General features: G+C 45.4%; 1 protein-coding gene across 1 annotated transcript in view; it reads right to left on the bottom strand.

Moving 5' to 3' along the window:
• The window catches only part of LOC132380871 (uncharacterized), an 85407-nt gene that overhangs the window by 36945 nt on the left and 30600 nt on the right, over window positions 1-17862 (bottom strand). The window contains exons 7-9 of the mRNA XM_059949789.1: window positions 13860-14180; window positions 9746-10033; window positions 7408-7545 (exon numbers count right to left, since the gene is read on the bottom strand). Of these exons, the coding sequence (XP_059805772.1) occupies window positions 7408-7545; window positions 9746-10033; window positions 13860-14180 (747 nt within the window). The remainder of the gene's footprint in view (window positions 1-7407; window positions 7546-9745; window positions 10034-13859; window positions 14181-17862) is intronic.

Below are 17862 nucleotides of genomic sequence, written 5' to 3'. Positions count from 1 at the left end.
ATCTTCTGACCTTATGTCACTTCTTTCGAATGATTTAATTTCATTTTTTATCAACAGTGCCATGCCAGACCCTCTGCCTTCCTGCCTATTCAGTGATACCTACATCATCTTTGCCAATCTGTATCTGTACTACAAGTTCATCGACCTTATTCCATTACCGCCCGCGGTCAAATATTACACCTTTAGTTCTGTATTCACCTTTTTCAATTTTGAACACCTTTACATTACAGCTCTTCCGGTTTACTGCAATTTTTATCTATCGTATAGGTCTGCCTGCTAGGAGTCTCACTACACATTACATCTGTTTACATCTGATAGCGCTCATCCTCCGCATTACCATTCCAGTTCCCAGCCCCCTGCTGAACTCGTTTAAACCCACCCAAACAACTTGAGCCAACCTGCCCACAAGGATATTGGAGATCCTCGGGATCAGGTGTAGCCTGTCTTTTATTGTACAGGTCATAGCTGCCCCAGGAGAAATCACAAAGATCCATAAATTTCAACCCTTGCCTCATGCTCCAGTTCCTCAGCTACATATTCACCTGCCAAGTCATCCTATTCTTTCCCTCAGTGGCACATGGCACAGGCAACAATCCAGTGATCACTATCCTGATGGTCCTGTTTCTCAGCTTTCTACCTAGCTCCATAAAATCTCTCTTCAGGACCTCATCACATTATTTACCCATGTCATGGTGTCAATATGTACAAAAACTTCAGCTGCTCAACTTTGCCCTTGAGAATGCCATGGTCAAGAATCGAGATATCCCTGATCCTGGCGTCAGGGAGGCAAGATACAATTTGTGTGTCTCTATCTCACCCACAGAACCTTTTCTCTTTTCCTCCGATGAAGGAATCTCCTACCAATACTTCAGTCCTCTTCACCTCTCCGCTCATCTGAGACACAGCATCAAACTCAGTGCCAGAGACCTGGTCATTGTGGCTCCTCCCTGTTAGGTCATCCCTCTCAATAGTATCTAAAGTTATTATTGAGGGGAATGGCCACAAGTGTACTCTGCACTGGCTGTACATTTCCCCTCCTTCTCCTGGCAATCTCTCAGTTACCTCACTCCTGTAATCCTGGGGTAACTACCTCCCTCTAATTCTTTTTTATCTCTTCTTCATTCTCCCACATGAGTCAAAGGTCATTGAGTTGAGCTCCTGTTCCTTTATATGTTCTCTCAGGAAGTGCAACTCGGTGCACCTGATGCAGTTGTGTTTATCTGGGAGACTGGAGGTGTCCCAGACTTCCCACATACCACACGGAATACAAAGTCGCTGTAACCATTCTCACTATAATATGTGGATTGTCCAAATCAGATTTCATACTGGGTTGGTGTCTGAGCCCTCCTGTCTCTGCTGCCCTCCAGTGTTCACTTGGTGAAAGAACAAGCTGGACCAGGACAACTCAAGACTTGGGCGATATATTTTTATTTCTCTTTGTGACTGTATGTTGTTCTGTACTGATGAATAACCAAACGTGCTATTTGTGCAATGTGCTATGTGAAGTGTGCTGTATGTTGTTGGTATGTGTTTTGCACCTTGTAGTTTGCCTCTATTCGTGTATAATTGAACGATAATTAAACTTGAAACTTGTTCTTGAACTTAAAACTTGCAACTTCATTTGGTGCTTGGTGAACAAGCATTGGAAACAAGTACACTTCAAAGTGAGCAAAGTAAACTTTATTATCAAAGTAGATATATATCACCATATAGAATCCTGAGATTTATTTTCCTTGGGGCATGCTCAACAAATCTAAAGAATAGTATCTAAAACAGGATCAATGAAAGATCCTCCAGAGTGAAAACAAAAAAAACTGTGCAAATGTAAATATAAATAAATAGCAAGGAATACTGGGAACATGAGATAATGAGATAAAGAATCCTTAAAGTGAGATCTTTGGTGTAAGACATTTAATGATGGGGTAGTGAGGGTAGGTATCCACATTTACTCAAGAGCTTGATGGTCGATGGGTAATAACTAAAGCAGTGGAAACTGGCTATGTCACACCTATCTAATACACTGTGATGGGGAAGAGGCAATACTACTCCAAACAGTCACAGAGCACAAGCTGTAACTCAAACACATCCCATTAACCATCTCCACATCTCCAACCAGTCCCTGTCCACCTCTAGCTCTCTCTCTCTCTCTCTCTCAGATTCTGTACCCTTACCCACAGCCTCTCTGCCCATCTTCTCTTGTCCTTTCATTCTCCTGTTTCTCATAGTCTCTGAGAGGACATCTTTTTCAATTTACCTTTCATTTCTCTTCAGAAGTCACTGTTTTCACATTCCTCTCTCGGTTTCTTAGTCTGTGTCTCTCCCTCTCAGTCTGCATTTTCACTCAGTTCTGAAGATCTCCCCACCCACTCTTTCTCTCTCTCACACATGTACAAACAGACACACACAAAGAGGGAAATAAGAACAGGAGTTGGCTTTGGCCCCTCAAGCAACCCAGCCTCTCGCACCATTGAATATGACAGTGGATGATCTACCCCAGTCCTCAACCCCCTCCCCACCCTCCGATTGCTGTCTCCATCCTGATCCTGTGTGTGTCTGTGCATCTGTGTGCTGGGGACGGTGGAGGAACTGTGGAGTCGGCCTTTACAAGGGAGACAAAGTGGAGACTTTGGGGAGAGTGTTGTTGGAAGGCATGGTGAGGGGTCAGGTGTTCGGCTGAGAAAGACAGATTTGTGGGTCAGTGGGATGGTGTCGGGGCAGACTGGGGAGGGAAGAGAGAATGACAGTGGTGGATAGGCTCTCTGATTGTTTTGTCTCCTTTCCTGAGCCGGTGGTAAGTGAGGACACAGTCCATGAATGGGAGGTTGCTTTGTGTGACAGTCTGGGCTGCATTCACAGCTCTCTGCCATTTCATATTCAGAGCAGTAGCCATACAAATCTGTGATACATCCACATAGGATGCTTGCTATGGTACATCTATAAAAGATGGTGAGTCTCACCGGGGTTGTGCCACATCTCCACACCCCGTGGAGTCCATTTTAATTGTAGCCACCTGTCTATTGGATGCAGGGGGACAGCGGGGGGAACTCAACATGAATCATTTCATTTTAATTTCCAGTGGGAGTGGTGTAACAGTTGAAGGGGGCTGACGGAGGAGACCATCTATAACTTGAGCAGCAAACATGTCTGATGTCCACTGTGAGGCCAGTTTCATACTCAATCCATCACTTAGTGTGGGCAGAGTTCGTCCTGACGTGCACATGAGTGGGGTCCACGTAAGCTCTGTAACAACTGGCTGCTGGAAGGTGGCCGACTCCAGGATTCATTCCAAAGGTTCCGGACATTCCCTTTTCTGAAGTCTAGGTGGGACATGGGTAAGACTCACCACCATCACTTTTATCAAGTGTACAAGAAGAGCACGACCAAGAGGCAGAAGGCTGAGATGAAACATTTCAAAAGAATCTGCTCAGCTTAGAGTCATACCTGGACCTAGCTGTTGACTACCTGCATTGTAGTAGCAGACAGTGTCACGGTGTGTGCTGGGAGACAACTGAACCCAGGTGCAGAGGAGCGATAGACTCCCATGTGGAGATAGAAGATGAGTTCATGCATTGGAATTCCAACAGAACATTGGTGGCCTGAGCGAGCGACTCTGTGAAACAAATTATTTTCGGAACACAATGACCCACCATTAGGTGTTAATTGGGAGTCCACTTTAAATAATCACAGGATGTAGAAAAATAAGCTTGACAAGATTAAACAGAATGCACAAGACTTTAACCACTATAGGCTGGACAACAATTAAGAGACCCACAGTACTGATGAAAGACAGAAGTACCTACTGAGGGATCATCCCCTCAGGAGATCACTCAGAGTAGTCTTTCGCTTTAGGGAACAGTTCATACTGTGCACTGCTGCTCAACCGAAAAATGGCAGGACACCACAAACTGCTACCTGACTCTGGCTCCGACACTGCAGATCAGCTGAGAGTCAGTAACTCAGCTCAATCTGGTTTTGGAAAGAGAGTACGTACTCTTCATTCACATCTTGGATGTTTTCAGATGGCAGTGGGCATTACAAGGGCTGGGTTGCATCCTGGACAAGGATGATCATGATTTAATTTGATGTTTTAAATGCATAAATATTTGTCAAGATTGAACTGAGAACAGTGTGATTATTGTAAAACAAATAAATGTGCACTTGTTTGACATAAAGTGAAGCGCCACCTACACTGCCCCATCACACTGCCCATCCATAGGTTAATCTGTGTGATGAACCTCACCCATCTCTCCATGATTCCAGAGGTGATGTATGCTGGAGTCTCCTCCCCTTCACCACTTGAAGCTGGTAAGAACCCTAAGGACATGGAGCAGGACCAGGTGAGGTCAAAGGTCCCGGTAATGTTCAGAACCAAGGGCAACACACTCAAAATGCTGTAGGATCTCAACAGGTCAAGCAGCATCTATGAAAATGAATAGACCATGATGTATGTTCCTTACATGGGATTTCAGGTTGAGCAGTAATGGTGAAAGATGAGTTAAGGAAAATCGGTCCCCGATTCCTGCATTCAATCCCCAATGGTCCCAAGTGAACTTGAAGCTGATTCCAGCTCATTGCCACACACCACTTTAGCCCTTCCCTCAACCTTCATTTCATCAGTTATTGCTGGAGTAAGTTCCCACTTTCCCAACCACTTCCCGCAACATCCATAAAAAATCCACAGTTCCCTGTTTATGGCTTTGATTCCCAGCAATCCTCTCCAGGCCCACATATGTTGTCACCATTGTATGTGTAACCTCCAGGTTGAGTTGGTTGGGAAGAAGGCGAATGCAATGTTGGCGATCATTTCTAGAGGTATAGAATATAAGAGGTGGGATGTGATGCTGAGGCTCTATAAGGCACTCGTGGGACCACACTTGGAGGATTGTGTGCAGCTGTGGACTTCTTATTTTGGAAAGACTATACTAACATTGGAGAAGGTTCAGAGAATATTCACAAAATGATTCCAGAAAGGAAAGGGTTACTGCATGAGGAATGTTTGGCAGTTCATTGGTTGTATTCCCTGGAGTTCAGGAGAATGAGGGGGATCTCATAGAAACATTCCAAATGTTAAAAGGCCTGAACAAGTTAGATATAACAGAGTTATTTCCCATGGTAGGGGAGTCTAGGACAAGAAGGTATGAATTCAGGATTGAAGGACGTCCATTTAGAACTGAGATGCAGAGAAATTACTTTCGTCAGAGGGAGATAAATCTGTGGAATTTGTTGCCCCAAGTGGCTGTGGAGTCCAAGTAATTGGGTGTACTTAAGGCAGAGATAGATAGGTTCTTGATTAGCCAGGGCATCAAAGGGTTTGGGTGAAGGCAGGGTAGTGGGTGTGACTGGAAAAATTGGATCAGCCCATGATTGAATGGTGGAGCAGACTCGATGGGCCAAATGGCCTACTTCTGCTCCTATATCTTATGGTCTTATGGTCCCAGTTTCCCTTCTACACCCGGGTGTGACCCAGCCCAGACCGTGTCTGAATCTGGTCCAAGAGCAGCAGACCTGGGACTTTGATCGGCACAGACCGTGACTGGAACTGTGTGTGGTGTTATAGTGGATGATTTAAACCCTGAGCCAGATCGATTGAAAAGGTCGTGCGTGTTGGCTGGTTTGCTGCATATTGACACTGAGGCTGTGAGCTGGCTCCAGATGCCTCAGGGTCCATGTGTGTCAGCTCCATGACATTTTGCTCTGCTGTGTGATGAACTGAAGCTGAGGCTATGGGCCTGCTCCGGATCCTCCAGGGTTTGTGTCTATGGGCTCGCTTTCATCCTGAATGCTTTGGCTGGCTTTTATTGTTTGCATGATTGGTGTGATGTTTCTCTCTCTCTCTCTCTCTCTCTGCACATTGGGTGTTTGTTAACTTTCTTTTTTCATGGGTTCTTTTGAGATTCTTGTGTTCTGACTGCCCATAAGTAGATGAATCTCAAGCTTGTATAATATATGCACACTTTGATAATAAAATATACTTTGAACTCTGAACTGTGATGTGTTGGTGAAGGGAGTCAAATAGGGTGGAGTCACAGAAACAGGCCCATTGGCCTCCATCTCTATGGCTGCCATTGAGTCATTGCTCACATTCAAACAATTTGCCTGTGTCATTCCCAAGTTAAGCACATGTTTTATTGTGTTTCTACTGGTATGCTGTGAGGTATTTTAATTTTAGCAGTTTTTCTGCAAATGCTCCTGAGTTAGCCAGTTCATTCAAAATGGCTTTCAAGGGAAGTTCCAAAGGTGACTGGTGTCTTCCATGCAGATCATGGGTTCAGCAAGTGAGAAATCAAAGATCCAATGTTTATCTGCCCATTCAGACTGGTTTAGCTGTGCTGGACCCTTTTCTTTTCCCCCTATTAACTGTTAAAGTTTTAATATCAGTAAATATAACTCCACTTTATTTTTTGCTGGTGCAGGGTGTTATTCCCTGGAAAATGATAACTTTGCATGGGATTTACAGCATTTACAGAGCATTCACCACAATTTTTATTCCCGCATCAGAATATTCTAACTCTCCTGTTCAGTTGAATCCAAAACGTACCGAACCTGGAAGTTCTGTAACAACTGTGAAGAAGATAGATGTTTCAAGTGAAACTATGAGTAACACGAAAATCTACAGAAAGTAAATCACGGTTAATCAAACAGAGAACTAAAGATGCAAAACTGCGGGTGAACACTGTATAGATATGGACTGGCATCTCAGACAGAATACGTTCCAATCAGTGCATCAAGGGAAATACTAAAGTGCAAAACAATATTCGTGAAGGTTTAGTGGGACCAGACTCTGGTGTGTCCAAATGGACTGAAGGTATTTCTGCTCGAGCCGTACTGACACAGGTTCTCAACTTACTTTACTTTATAGATCCATTTACAAACGGTATCAGACACAATTACAATTGATGCCACTCAGTGCCTTTGAGATTTGGGGGCTTAGTACTGATGACTACCCACACAATGTTGTTGTTGAGACTGGAGTTTGCAGAAGCAGATTTTGGAGTAACTGAGAGTATTAATATGCAGTGGTGGTTGGAACGACCCCCGGTGACAGGGACCTGTGGTTGATTCTGGGATTGTTCAGATTACATGCAGGCCTTGCATTCAGTTTGCCCCAAGGACTGTGAGTGGTCCCTGGGTGCCCTCTTTCAGGGGTAATGTGTCTGTCATTACCCTGTCAATCTCCCTGGGGGGCTGCCAGACACTGCGATTCTTCTGAAGGTCTGTGTCAATGATGCCTGTCTCCAGTGGGTCTGTGGGACAGAAAGCAGAGGTGACAGGGCCTGTACTGAAACCATTCCCACTTTACCCCATCTAACTCTTCTCTCCCACCCCTGTTGTCACCACCCCAGCCCACCCCCTCTCTCTCCCTCTCCCAAATACTAGACTCAATGACAGGGTGTCAGCTCCACTTGCCTTCAGTCCCTGAAGTTACTTCCCTTCCCTCAGGTCTTCTCCTCCGTGTGACCATGAGGATCGCAGTGAGAGCAGAGATCAGGAGGGTCAGCACCACTGACAATCTGAACACCAGGGTCACTGCTGTTGTTTTAGAAGCTGTAACACAGAGGAGAAAAGATTTCCTGATGAATCCAGTCCTCACATTCCCAGTGACACAGGATTGATGAATTCACTCCATCCCTCCTCTGTCGGAAAAAACTCCCTGTCACCTCAACACGGTCCCTCAGTACCCTGAAATCACCATCACATAAATCCCCTCCAACCCCCACGTCTTCACCCCACTCCCCTCCCTTCCAACATCCCTCAGTCCCTCCAACCTTTTTCCCTCCAATAACCCTCAGTCCCCTGAGTCCCGATTCCCTCCAATCACTATCACCTCACTGTCCTCCATCCCACCCCTCCCCTCCAGTACCCCTCAATCTTTCCATCCAATTCTCTCCATCAAATCACTCATCTCCAAACCCATCACCACCCCTCTGATACCCGTCAGTCCCCTCTTTCCCCATTCCCGCTAATCAACATCACATCACTGACCTGCACTCCACCCCTTCAATACCCCTCAGTCCCGTCATCCTCTATTCCCTCCAGTCACTATCACATCACTCCCCCCATTTCTTCCTACTCTATGGTGCTCCCATTGGTACACAAAAGAACAATACTGTTGACATTTGAAAATGTTGTGACAGGAATTAAGGAAATGGTGGAAGAATCAAAACTGAAATTGCCCATCTTCTCAAACATAGAAACATAGAAAACCTACAGCACGATACAGGCCCTTCAGCCCACAAAGCTGAGCCGAGCATGTCCATACCTTAGAAATTACCTAGGGCTACCCATTGCCCTCTATTTTTCTGAGCTCCAATGCGCCTATACAGGATTCTCCTAAAAGACCCTGTTGTATCCACCTCCACCACCATTTCCAGCAGCCCATTCCACTCATTCACTACTCTCTGCATTAAAAAAACTTACCCCTGATATCTCCTCTGTACCTACTTCCAAGCACCTTAAAACTGTGCCCTCTCATGTTAGCCATTTCAGCCCTGGGAAAAAGCCTCTGACTATCCACACGATCAATGCCTCTTATCATCTTATACGCCTCTATCAGGTCACATCACATCATCCACCACACCAAGGAGAAAAGGCCGAGTTCACTCAAACTATTCTCATAAGGCATGCTCCCCATCCAGGCAACGTCCTTGTAAATCTCCTCTGAAACCTTTCTATAGTTTCCATATCCTTCCTGCAGTGAGGTGACCAGAAATCTAAGTTGGGTCTGACTTTACCTCTCGGCTCTTGAACTCAATCCCCTGGTTGATGAATGCCAATGTACCATGTGCTTTCTTAAAAACTTCAGTTTGTATGTATTCTGCTCTCAGACACTGTCTGAGAGGATATTGCAGACGACCGTTTACTTTGTAGTTAACCTTCAATTTTGTATTTTATACTAAGCCTCCACTCATATTTGTCAGCATAGCCTGGGTGAGGATCTGCAGTGCATTTTGCAGATGGTCCATACTGAAACAACTGTGCAATCTTGCTGGAGTGAAGGAATGATTAGATTGGAGGGAAGGATTATTTAGGATGGCTGAGATACCCAGTGGTCAGGGAGGTGGAGGCTGAGCTTGAGTAGAGGGGTTATTGAGGGCCAGTGTGAGGGAGGTGGAGATACACTTAGTTAGGCCCCACTTGGAGTACTGTGCTCATTCTGATCACCTCATTACAGGAAGGATATGGAAACCATAGAAAGTGTGTCGAGGAGATTTACAAGGATGTTCCCTGGATTGGGGAGCATGCCTTAAGAGAATAGGTTGAGTGAACTCCTTGGAGCAAAAGAGGATGCGAGGTGACCTGATGGAGGTGTAAAAGATGATGAGGGGCATTGATCGCGTGGCTAGCCAGAGGCTGTATCAAAGGACTGAAATAGCCAACACAAAGGGGCATTGTTTTAAGATGCTTGGAAGTAGGTACAAGGGGGCTGTTAGAGGTAAGTTTTCACACAGAGACTGGTGGGTGCATGGAATGCACTGCCAGCAATGCTGGTAGAGACAGATTCAATAGGGTCTTTTAAGAGATTGTTCGATAGGAGCATGGAGCTTAGGAAACTCAAGGGCTGTGCTATAGTGAAATTCTGGGCAGATTTTAGAGTAGGTTACATGGTTAGCACAACATTGTGGGTCAAAGGGTCTGTAATCTGCTGTAAATGTTTATGTTTTTATTAAGCTCTTCTAAGCTGTCCCATCTCACAGTCCTGGGATGGGGAGATAACTAAATCCCAACTCCTTCCTCTGACACTCACTACATGTGTCCAGATTACAGACGTTCCCCAGCCGGACCTGTGCGGTGTCCTCACTGATGGGGTTGCTGGCCTCACACCCGTACACCACATCCTCCATCTCTGCTGTGCAATGAACCTGTATCGTCTCTCCGTGTTTCCAGAAGTGATGGCTGCCGTTGTCTCCTGTAACATCTCCCCTTCTCCACCAACTGAAACTGGTGGGGTTGCCAGAGGTCACAGAGCAGGTCAGGGTGAGGTTACAGGTCCCGGTGATGTTCTGAACCATGATGTTTGCTCCTGACACAGGCTCTGAGGGCGTGAGGGAGAGATAGAAGATGAGTAAAGGAGATCATCGTGGACAGCTCGATCCTCAACGCCCTCGTCCCATCCCCAACAGTCCAGAGTAAACTTCAAACCAATCCCACCTCATTTTTACCCAAACGATTTAAACCTTCCCTCACCCTGCTGTTCAGTCACTTGCTGCTGAAGCAAGTTCCCACGTGCTGCACCCTCTTTCCCAAACACAACCCACACTCATCTACAAACTCTCCATCATGTCCTGTTTATAGTGCTCTATTCCAGGAATTCTCTCCATTTCCATGTCTTTTGTTCCTCCTCTGTGTGGTCCCTGAATCCCTGCAAAGCCTAAAACCTGAGTGAGCCCCAGCCCTGAGCTGCCTTGAATCTGGTCCAACACAAGACACAGCCCATTCTATTCTGTCAATCTCTCAATCTCCAGTCTGCCTGCCCAGATTATGATGAAGGTGTGAGGCCCTGAGAACCTGTTCCATTTCTTACGTCTCTGTTCTCACACCCTCTCCCACCGAAAGCAAGGATAAGTTTCCTCTGGCCATTTCCTTCAACCCCACTGGTCTCCAACTTCAGTGGATCAACATCTATACTTCCTGGTCCTTTCAATGAGACTGCATTGAATCATAGAGCATTGCAGTGGCTAAAAAAGCCCTTCAGTCCATCTAGTCCATAACTAGCCCCTCTGACCTACATCTGGACATCGCCTTCCACATCCCTCCCAATATTTATTCAAATCTCATTTAGACATTGAAATCGAACCTGGTCCCAACACTTCCACCTGCACCTTGTTCCACCCTCTGGGTGAAGAAATTCCCCCAACTTCCCCTATAACTCAGGTCCTCAAGTCCTGATACTCTGCACTCTTTCAATCTAATTGATACCTTTCATGTACATAGGTGACCAGAATTGCACAAATACTCCAAATTAGTCCTCTCCAAGGTCTTATAAAATTTCAACATCACATTGCAACTCCTGTACTCAATCCCTTGATTTGATGAAGGCCAATGTGCCAAAAGCTTTTTTTATGACCCTATCTACCTGTGACACCACTTTGAAGAAATTATGGTTCTGTATTCCCAGATCCCTCAATTCTACTACACACTTCAGTACCTGACTGGTCGTTATTTAAGTTCCAGCCTGGTTTACTTCCCAAGGGTCAAAGTTTCATACACATCTGCATTAAATTCAAGCTGCTAATTTTCAGCTCATTATTCCTGCTCTACAGGCTTTGATAGTCTTCCTCACTGTCCTATACACCCCCAATCAGTGTCATCCACAAACCCGATGATCCAGTTAACCACATTGTCATCCAGATTGCTGATAGAGATAACAAATAAGGACCCAACACCAATCCTTGAGGCACATCACTAATCACGGTCCTCCAATCAGAGAGACAACCATCTTGTAGATCACCTGCAAAGCCGATGTCGAATCCAATTTGCAACCTCAACCTGAATGCCAAGGCAATAAACATTCTTCACCAACATCCCATGCAGGACATTGTTAAAGTCCATGTAGACAAATTTAACTGCTTTTCCTTCATCAACTTTCCGATATCCTCCTCAAAAATCTAGACACAACCTACCACACAGAGAGACATTTCAACTATCTCCCAATCCAAATACTTCTATGCTTGGTCATTTAGAATACCTTCGAGTAACTTTACCCATTTAGTTTACACTATCCTCAGACTTACATTCCACTCCCTTTCCTCTTTCTTACATATTTTGACCAGTTTCTCCCTGAGTAACACCTTGCTCTGCTCTACTGCCACATCCACAACTCCCATCACTCCATGTCCCACACCACGTTCTGGACATCCACAGGAGGAAGTGTCACAAAACCATTTCCCTTCCCTCCATGCAGGGCACCAAAGGAATGAAACAGAGATTGACGTATACTCCCAATTCAGTGAACTCACTCAGTGTTCACACGGTGACCTTCTCTCCACTGAGAAACCAGACTCAGTGTCACCGACCACCTTGAGGGACGTTTCAATTCAGGCACCATTGTGACTCAGAATTTCTAGAGGCTGTCACTTTGATTCTCCATCCTGCTCCCACTCTGATACACTGATTCTGACTTCTGACACTATTCCAGTGGAGACCAGTGTATAGACAAGGGCCCGTCTCCAGCTGGATCTGATGCAGAACTTGCAGTTCTCCATCCTTTCATAGAGCTGATGTATAGAACAGGTTAATTGGCTGAAAGGTTTCATTGACTACTATCTGATTCAGAGAGTCATAGAGTCCCAGAAAACTACAGAACAGAAACAGGCCCTTCAGCCCATCTAGTCTATGTCGATTTCTTAATCTGCCTTGTCACTCAACCTGCACCAAAACCATAGCCCAACAGAACCATTCCATACCTGTACCTATCCAAATTTCTTTCAAATTTTCAAACCAAACTCACATACATCATGACTGCTGGCAGTCTATACAGTGTGCTCAGCACCCATTGTGAAGGTTCCTCCTCATGTTCCTCTTAAATATTTTACATTTCACCCTTAACCCATGACCTCTAACTCTGCTCTGGCCCAATCTCAGTGGAAAAAGCCTGCTTGCATTTACACTGTCTATCCCCCTCGTAATTTTGTAAACCTCAATTACTTTCCCCCGACTTGATCCCAGAGGAGGTCTCTGTCTTCAACCCATGTTCATGACTTTCGATCTTCTGTGTTCTATTTCCCATGTTTTGATGTTCTCCTCCCTCTAATGGTGAACATTAACACTGGGATGGAGGATGTTGTAACATGAACTCACCGGAGAGACACCAAAGCTGGTGGATATAGAAATGTCTTATTCAACAAAAACAAGCAGCAGGCATCATATTCAGACAATCTTGGAGGAAACGGCCTCCCGACACAATATTATATGATATTTTTATATGCTAAAGGTCAGTGGTAAATGCAGGATAATTGTATAGATTTAATGTATCTACAATGCTTCCTTTGACTTGCATATAGTTTTTACACACCCCCTTCTTCACACCCACACTCCAGACACACAAAATGGATGTTAAATGGAATTGTCTGGTTTGCAATGAACTCCAGCCTACAGCTGCAAGAAAACTACTGCTCAGAGAAGCATTTTACATTCAATCTGCAATCCACCTTCATGTCTGAAGATGGGTTGTTGCTGAGGTTAATATTTGTGATATTCCTTAACTACACAATGCGCTCAAACAGTGGAGAGAAGGTTTCTCAGTCAGACGCTGCTGAGTGAGATTATTGTGAATGTGATATTACTGTCAGAGTGAGTCAGGAACCATATTGCTGTGTGTGAGTGTGCTGTTGTGTCCGTGTACTGTGTCACTCACTGGGACACTATATTCAGTGTAATGAATACACAGGGTCTCACTCAGCACAGCACAGCATGAAGGCTGAGGAATAAACACCTTGCTGAGCTCAGACCTCAGTCTGTGGGAATTATCAAGCAGTGTCCTGGGAAACAGATGGGATAACTGGGATCCCTGAACATGACAGACCAGGCCTTTGACCTGGGGTAGAGTGTGTAACTGAGACCCACAGATACAGACTGTCCAGCCCATTCACACCAGGTCCATTCTCCCTGTGTGCTGAGCTCCCTCAGTCTCAGACACATGAGATTCCCCATTGTTGGTTCGATCCCTCCCGGCTCCTGACTCAGCCTCTGTGGATGTGGCGGGTGTATCCTCCAGACTCACTACACTGGAACCATGAGCCCAGCCCCAGCCACGGGTAGTTAGTGGGGTTCAGTAAACAGAGAAACACACAGGATCTGCCCTCACCCATCCATTAGGGGTGTTTCAGGAACTGGTGGCCCCTCCGCAGTGTCTCACTCACCGTACACCTCCAGTCGCACTCTTGTTTTATTTTCATGTCCTGAATGTCTTGTAAAAATCACCTCATAATCACCAGAGTCATTTCTCCGTAGATCATGGATTTCCAGACTGAGGTTCCCGGGATGGAATGTGATCCTGTTCTTGTACTGATCGAAACTGAAGTACATGATGTTCCCATTCGAGTACGTCACAATCTTGATTCTGGGCGATACCCGAATCCAATGAACCTCAGGAATGTCCGGTCCGACTGGGATCCCAGGATGTAAGGAGACCGAGTGTCCCTGAGTTCCGGTCACAGTGGTGGGGGGAACCGCAGTCCCAGCTGAGGAGACAAGACAAGACAGTCCATAGGTGAGGTCAGTGATAGGAAGAGGAATCACACCTGGGAAAATCAAAGACACCAGAGAAAGACATTCGGCCCATCATGTTGCTCCCAGCCCTGTGAGACAAGCAAGACAAAGTTCCTGTTGTTTCATGCTGAGACCCTTCATCAGGACTCAAGACTCTGTGTACCCAATCCGGAGAAATGAAGTTTCAGCCTGCAGCCAGGTATCAATGGTCGGGTGGGGGTTGTGGTCACAGACATATTCATGGAGGTTTGAGATCTGTCACAGGGATACCCTCACTGTGGGTGTGCAGGGGTCAGGAGGTCGACTGATCGGACACAAGGTGACCACCACTCAGACTGAATTGTCACTGGACCTGGGTCCCCAAGCTCTCCTACAGAGCTGGTTCAGCACAAATTCAGCCGTCTCTGGGAAATGTCCCACCGGCTGCACCTCCCATCCCCAGGGGGTTCCTTGCACCGGCTGCTCCTGTACACACTGCACTGTCCGACCCTCACCTGCTGCCTGGATCTCCAGTGTGAGGTGGTGAGTGTGAAGTCGCAGTTAGGGTCCGTCTCTGAGGACTCTGCCACTTCTCATAAGACCTTGGAGCAAAGATGGTGTACAGTCCAATGCTACAGTTTCTGGGCAGGTTTCTGTTGTCCTGGAGAGTCAGAATTCCCTGTTTAGATGGATAGAGGTCTCTAGTGAGCTGCTGTCAACAGCCTTGCCCCACTAGGGGTGACTGGCTTAAGAAGGGTGTAAGAGAATCTAGCTGGATGTGGTATGGAGATGGTGTCCAACCTGACCTACCGGACCAGGCTTCCTGTTCAATAGCTCACATCTATACATTCTGGTTAATATCCTGGATGAACTCAGCAGGTCGGGCAGAATCCGTTGAAATGTTGGCTCTTTTCTCATTCCACAATGTGACCTGAACTGCTGACTGCTTCTATCTCTGGTCTCATATGATGGAGATGAAGAGATTTTAACAAATGTATCAGAGTTTGTTTGGGACAACTTCTCTGGTTCCAACCCATTTCCCGGCCATGTGCGGCTGTACAGTGAAGCAAGTACTAAATACTCCTGCTAGTTGGACCACACAGATCTTTAGTACTTGGCCAGGAATGCCATCTGGACCAGACACCATTAATGTAGGATGAGTGTAAACAGGTGGTTTGGTTAATGGAGACTCAATGGGTTGAAGGTACGATTTCCCTACAGTATCTCTCTCTGTCTCACTTTCGATGGCTTCTCCACACTGAGATGCTGGTCACTGAATCCACTGCAGGGCTGTGGCTGGAACACACTCAATGTTCACTTTATTGGATACAACTGGACTTCTGCTCATTAATGCAAATACCAAATCAGCCAACAGTGGCAACAACTCAATGCATAAAGCAAGCAGACATTGTCATGAGGTTCAGACCAAACATCAGAAATGTGACCTAAGTGTCTTTGACTCTGGAATGATTGTTGATGCCGGATGGGATGGTTTGAGTATCTCAGAAACGACTGATCTCCTGGGATTTTCAACACATCTATCTCCAGATATTACAGATAGTGGTGATTAAAACTAAAAAACAAATTGAGCTGCATTTCTTTGGGCAAAAGTGCCTTGTTTATAAGAGAGGCTAGAGGGGAATAGCCAGACTGGTTCAAGCTGTCAGGAATGTGACAGTAACTCAAATTACCACACGTTACAACAGTGCTGATGGAGCAGATCATGATGCATGACATCAGCAGAAGACCAGGAACATACCTTTAGCGGCCACTTTGTTAGGTACAGGATGTTATCAATAAGTGGCTGCAATGTGTAAAATCTCCCCAGACACTGAGCAACCGGGTTACATTCACATACATGACCACAAGCGTCTTAATCTTTGTATTATTACCCAACCCATAACCACATCATGACACAGTTGATGGGATCAGCGAGGACTTACTCAGACCCTGCTGTGGCTTTTAGTCCCTGTGGGATTGGCATTAGTACTGGAGAAGGTGAGTACAGTTCCACTAGGACAGACTGTGATCAGACTGAATCCAATCACAAGGGAGGTAGACTGAGCTTTAAATTTGATAAAACTGGGTTGGGAGGGGGACCCCAATGCAGGGAACTCTGGAAGGTTGAAGAGGAGTAACAAGGAAGCAGAGAGGGGTCTCAATAACCAGGAGGAGTACAAACTGAACTTGTCTAAATCTAAACAAACTACTGAAGGTCATATGTGTGAGTTCACTCTGCAGGAAAGTGATCATGATGCTTTTGTCATGGTGTCAGAACAACACAGACCTCAACATAATCAAGACAGAAGATCTAGTTGTTGACCCAAGGAAGTGTGAGTGTGTACACAACCCTGTCCTGATCGAAACAGCTACTGTAGAGATGGTTGACAGATTTGAAGCAGGCATCCTTATCAACAGCACAGTCTCCTGCTCTGTTCAACTCACATAGTGATCGAGAAAGCACGTCAAACCAAATTGAATAAAAGTGATCAATACAAAGAGAGTTTTACAATCTTTGTGATCCCAAATGAGACACTTACAACACAAACTGAAAACCTACTTTGTGCAAAGACAAACAATTAGACATGAAAAGTTCACAATCGAAGGAGCACTACATGCCCATGAGGTGACACTGGGAAAATACAATCCACATAGAACTGAAAAAATCCCTCTCTTTTTTAAAAACAACTCATAGTTGTGACACATACATCTTACTCAAGTTTCCCATTGTGTGATACGTTCTTTCTCTCTCTCTCCCTCTCTCTCTCTCACACAATTACAATGCTTACTCACATGCATGCACTCACACCCACGCACACACTCACACACTCACACACACATGCAAACACTCACACTCGCTGCTCTGTTGTTCCATAGTGTGATCCGGGTTCACAAACACTTTGCCGAGCTCGTGTCAACATGACGAGCAGGATCAGGAAGCGGGCGTGCTACCTTTGAACCACACAACGTATTCAACTGATCGTGGCTAAAACTTTTTCTCCCCGTTTCCTTGATCTTTTTAATATCTAGAAAACAATCAATGAAAGAAGAATTCCTCACGGGAGAATCCCAATGTTTTCCCACAGTATGCTGGCTGGTTTCATTATGGCCTGGTATGGGAACCATGTATTTGAGTGAAAGTCCTACAAAATTTAGCAAATTCAGTCCAGTACATCGGGGATAAAATCCCCCCCAGCCACTGAAAGCATCTACATTAATCATCGACATAATCAAAGATCCTCACCACCCAGGCCAAGTTCTTTCTCACTGCTATCATCAGGTAGAAGGTACAAGTGCCTCAGGACTTGCACCACCAGGTCCAAGAACAGGTTGTTTATTGCTATTCATTCATACTTCCATTTGCACAGTTTGTTGTCCATTGATCCTGTTTACAGTTACTGTTCTATAGATCTGCTAAGTATACCTGAAGAGAAAATATCTTAGGGTTGTATGTGGTGACAGATATGCACTTTGATAATAAAACTTATTTTGAACTATTTGAATAGAGGCCTAGTCTATTTCCTACGCTAGTGACATGTCAGACCCACAACATCAGAAACCAGTCTGTTGAATTTTTGTGATAATTCCTCTTCAGCATGATTTCACACCCATTATTACAGATTCCAACATTGCCCCCACTCCCAGTGTCAGCTGGGGAGGTGAGTGGTTCCCAGT

Source organism: Hypanus sabinus, chromosome 25, assembly GCF_030144855.1.
Source record: "Hypanus sabinus isolate sHypSab1 chromosome 25, sHypSab1.hap1, whole genome shotgun sequence".
NCBI lineage: Eukaryota > Metazoa > Chordata > Chondrichthyes > Myliobatiformes > Dasyatidae > Hypanus > Hypanus sabinus.
This window is presented reverse-complemented; position numbering and strand designations above follow the sequence as displayed.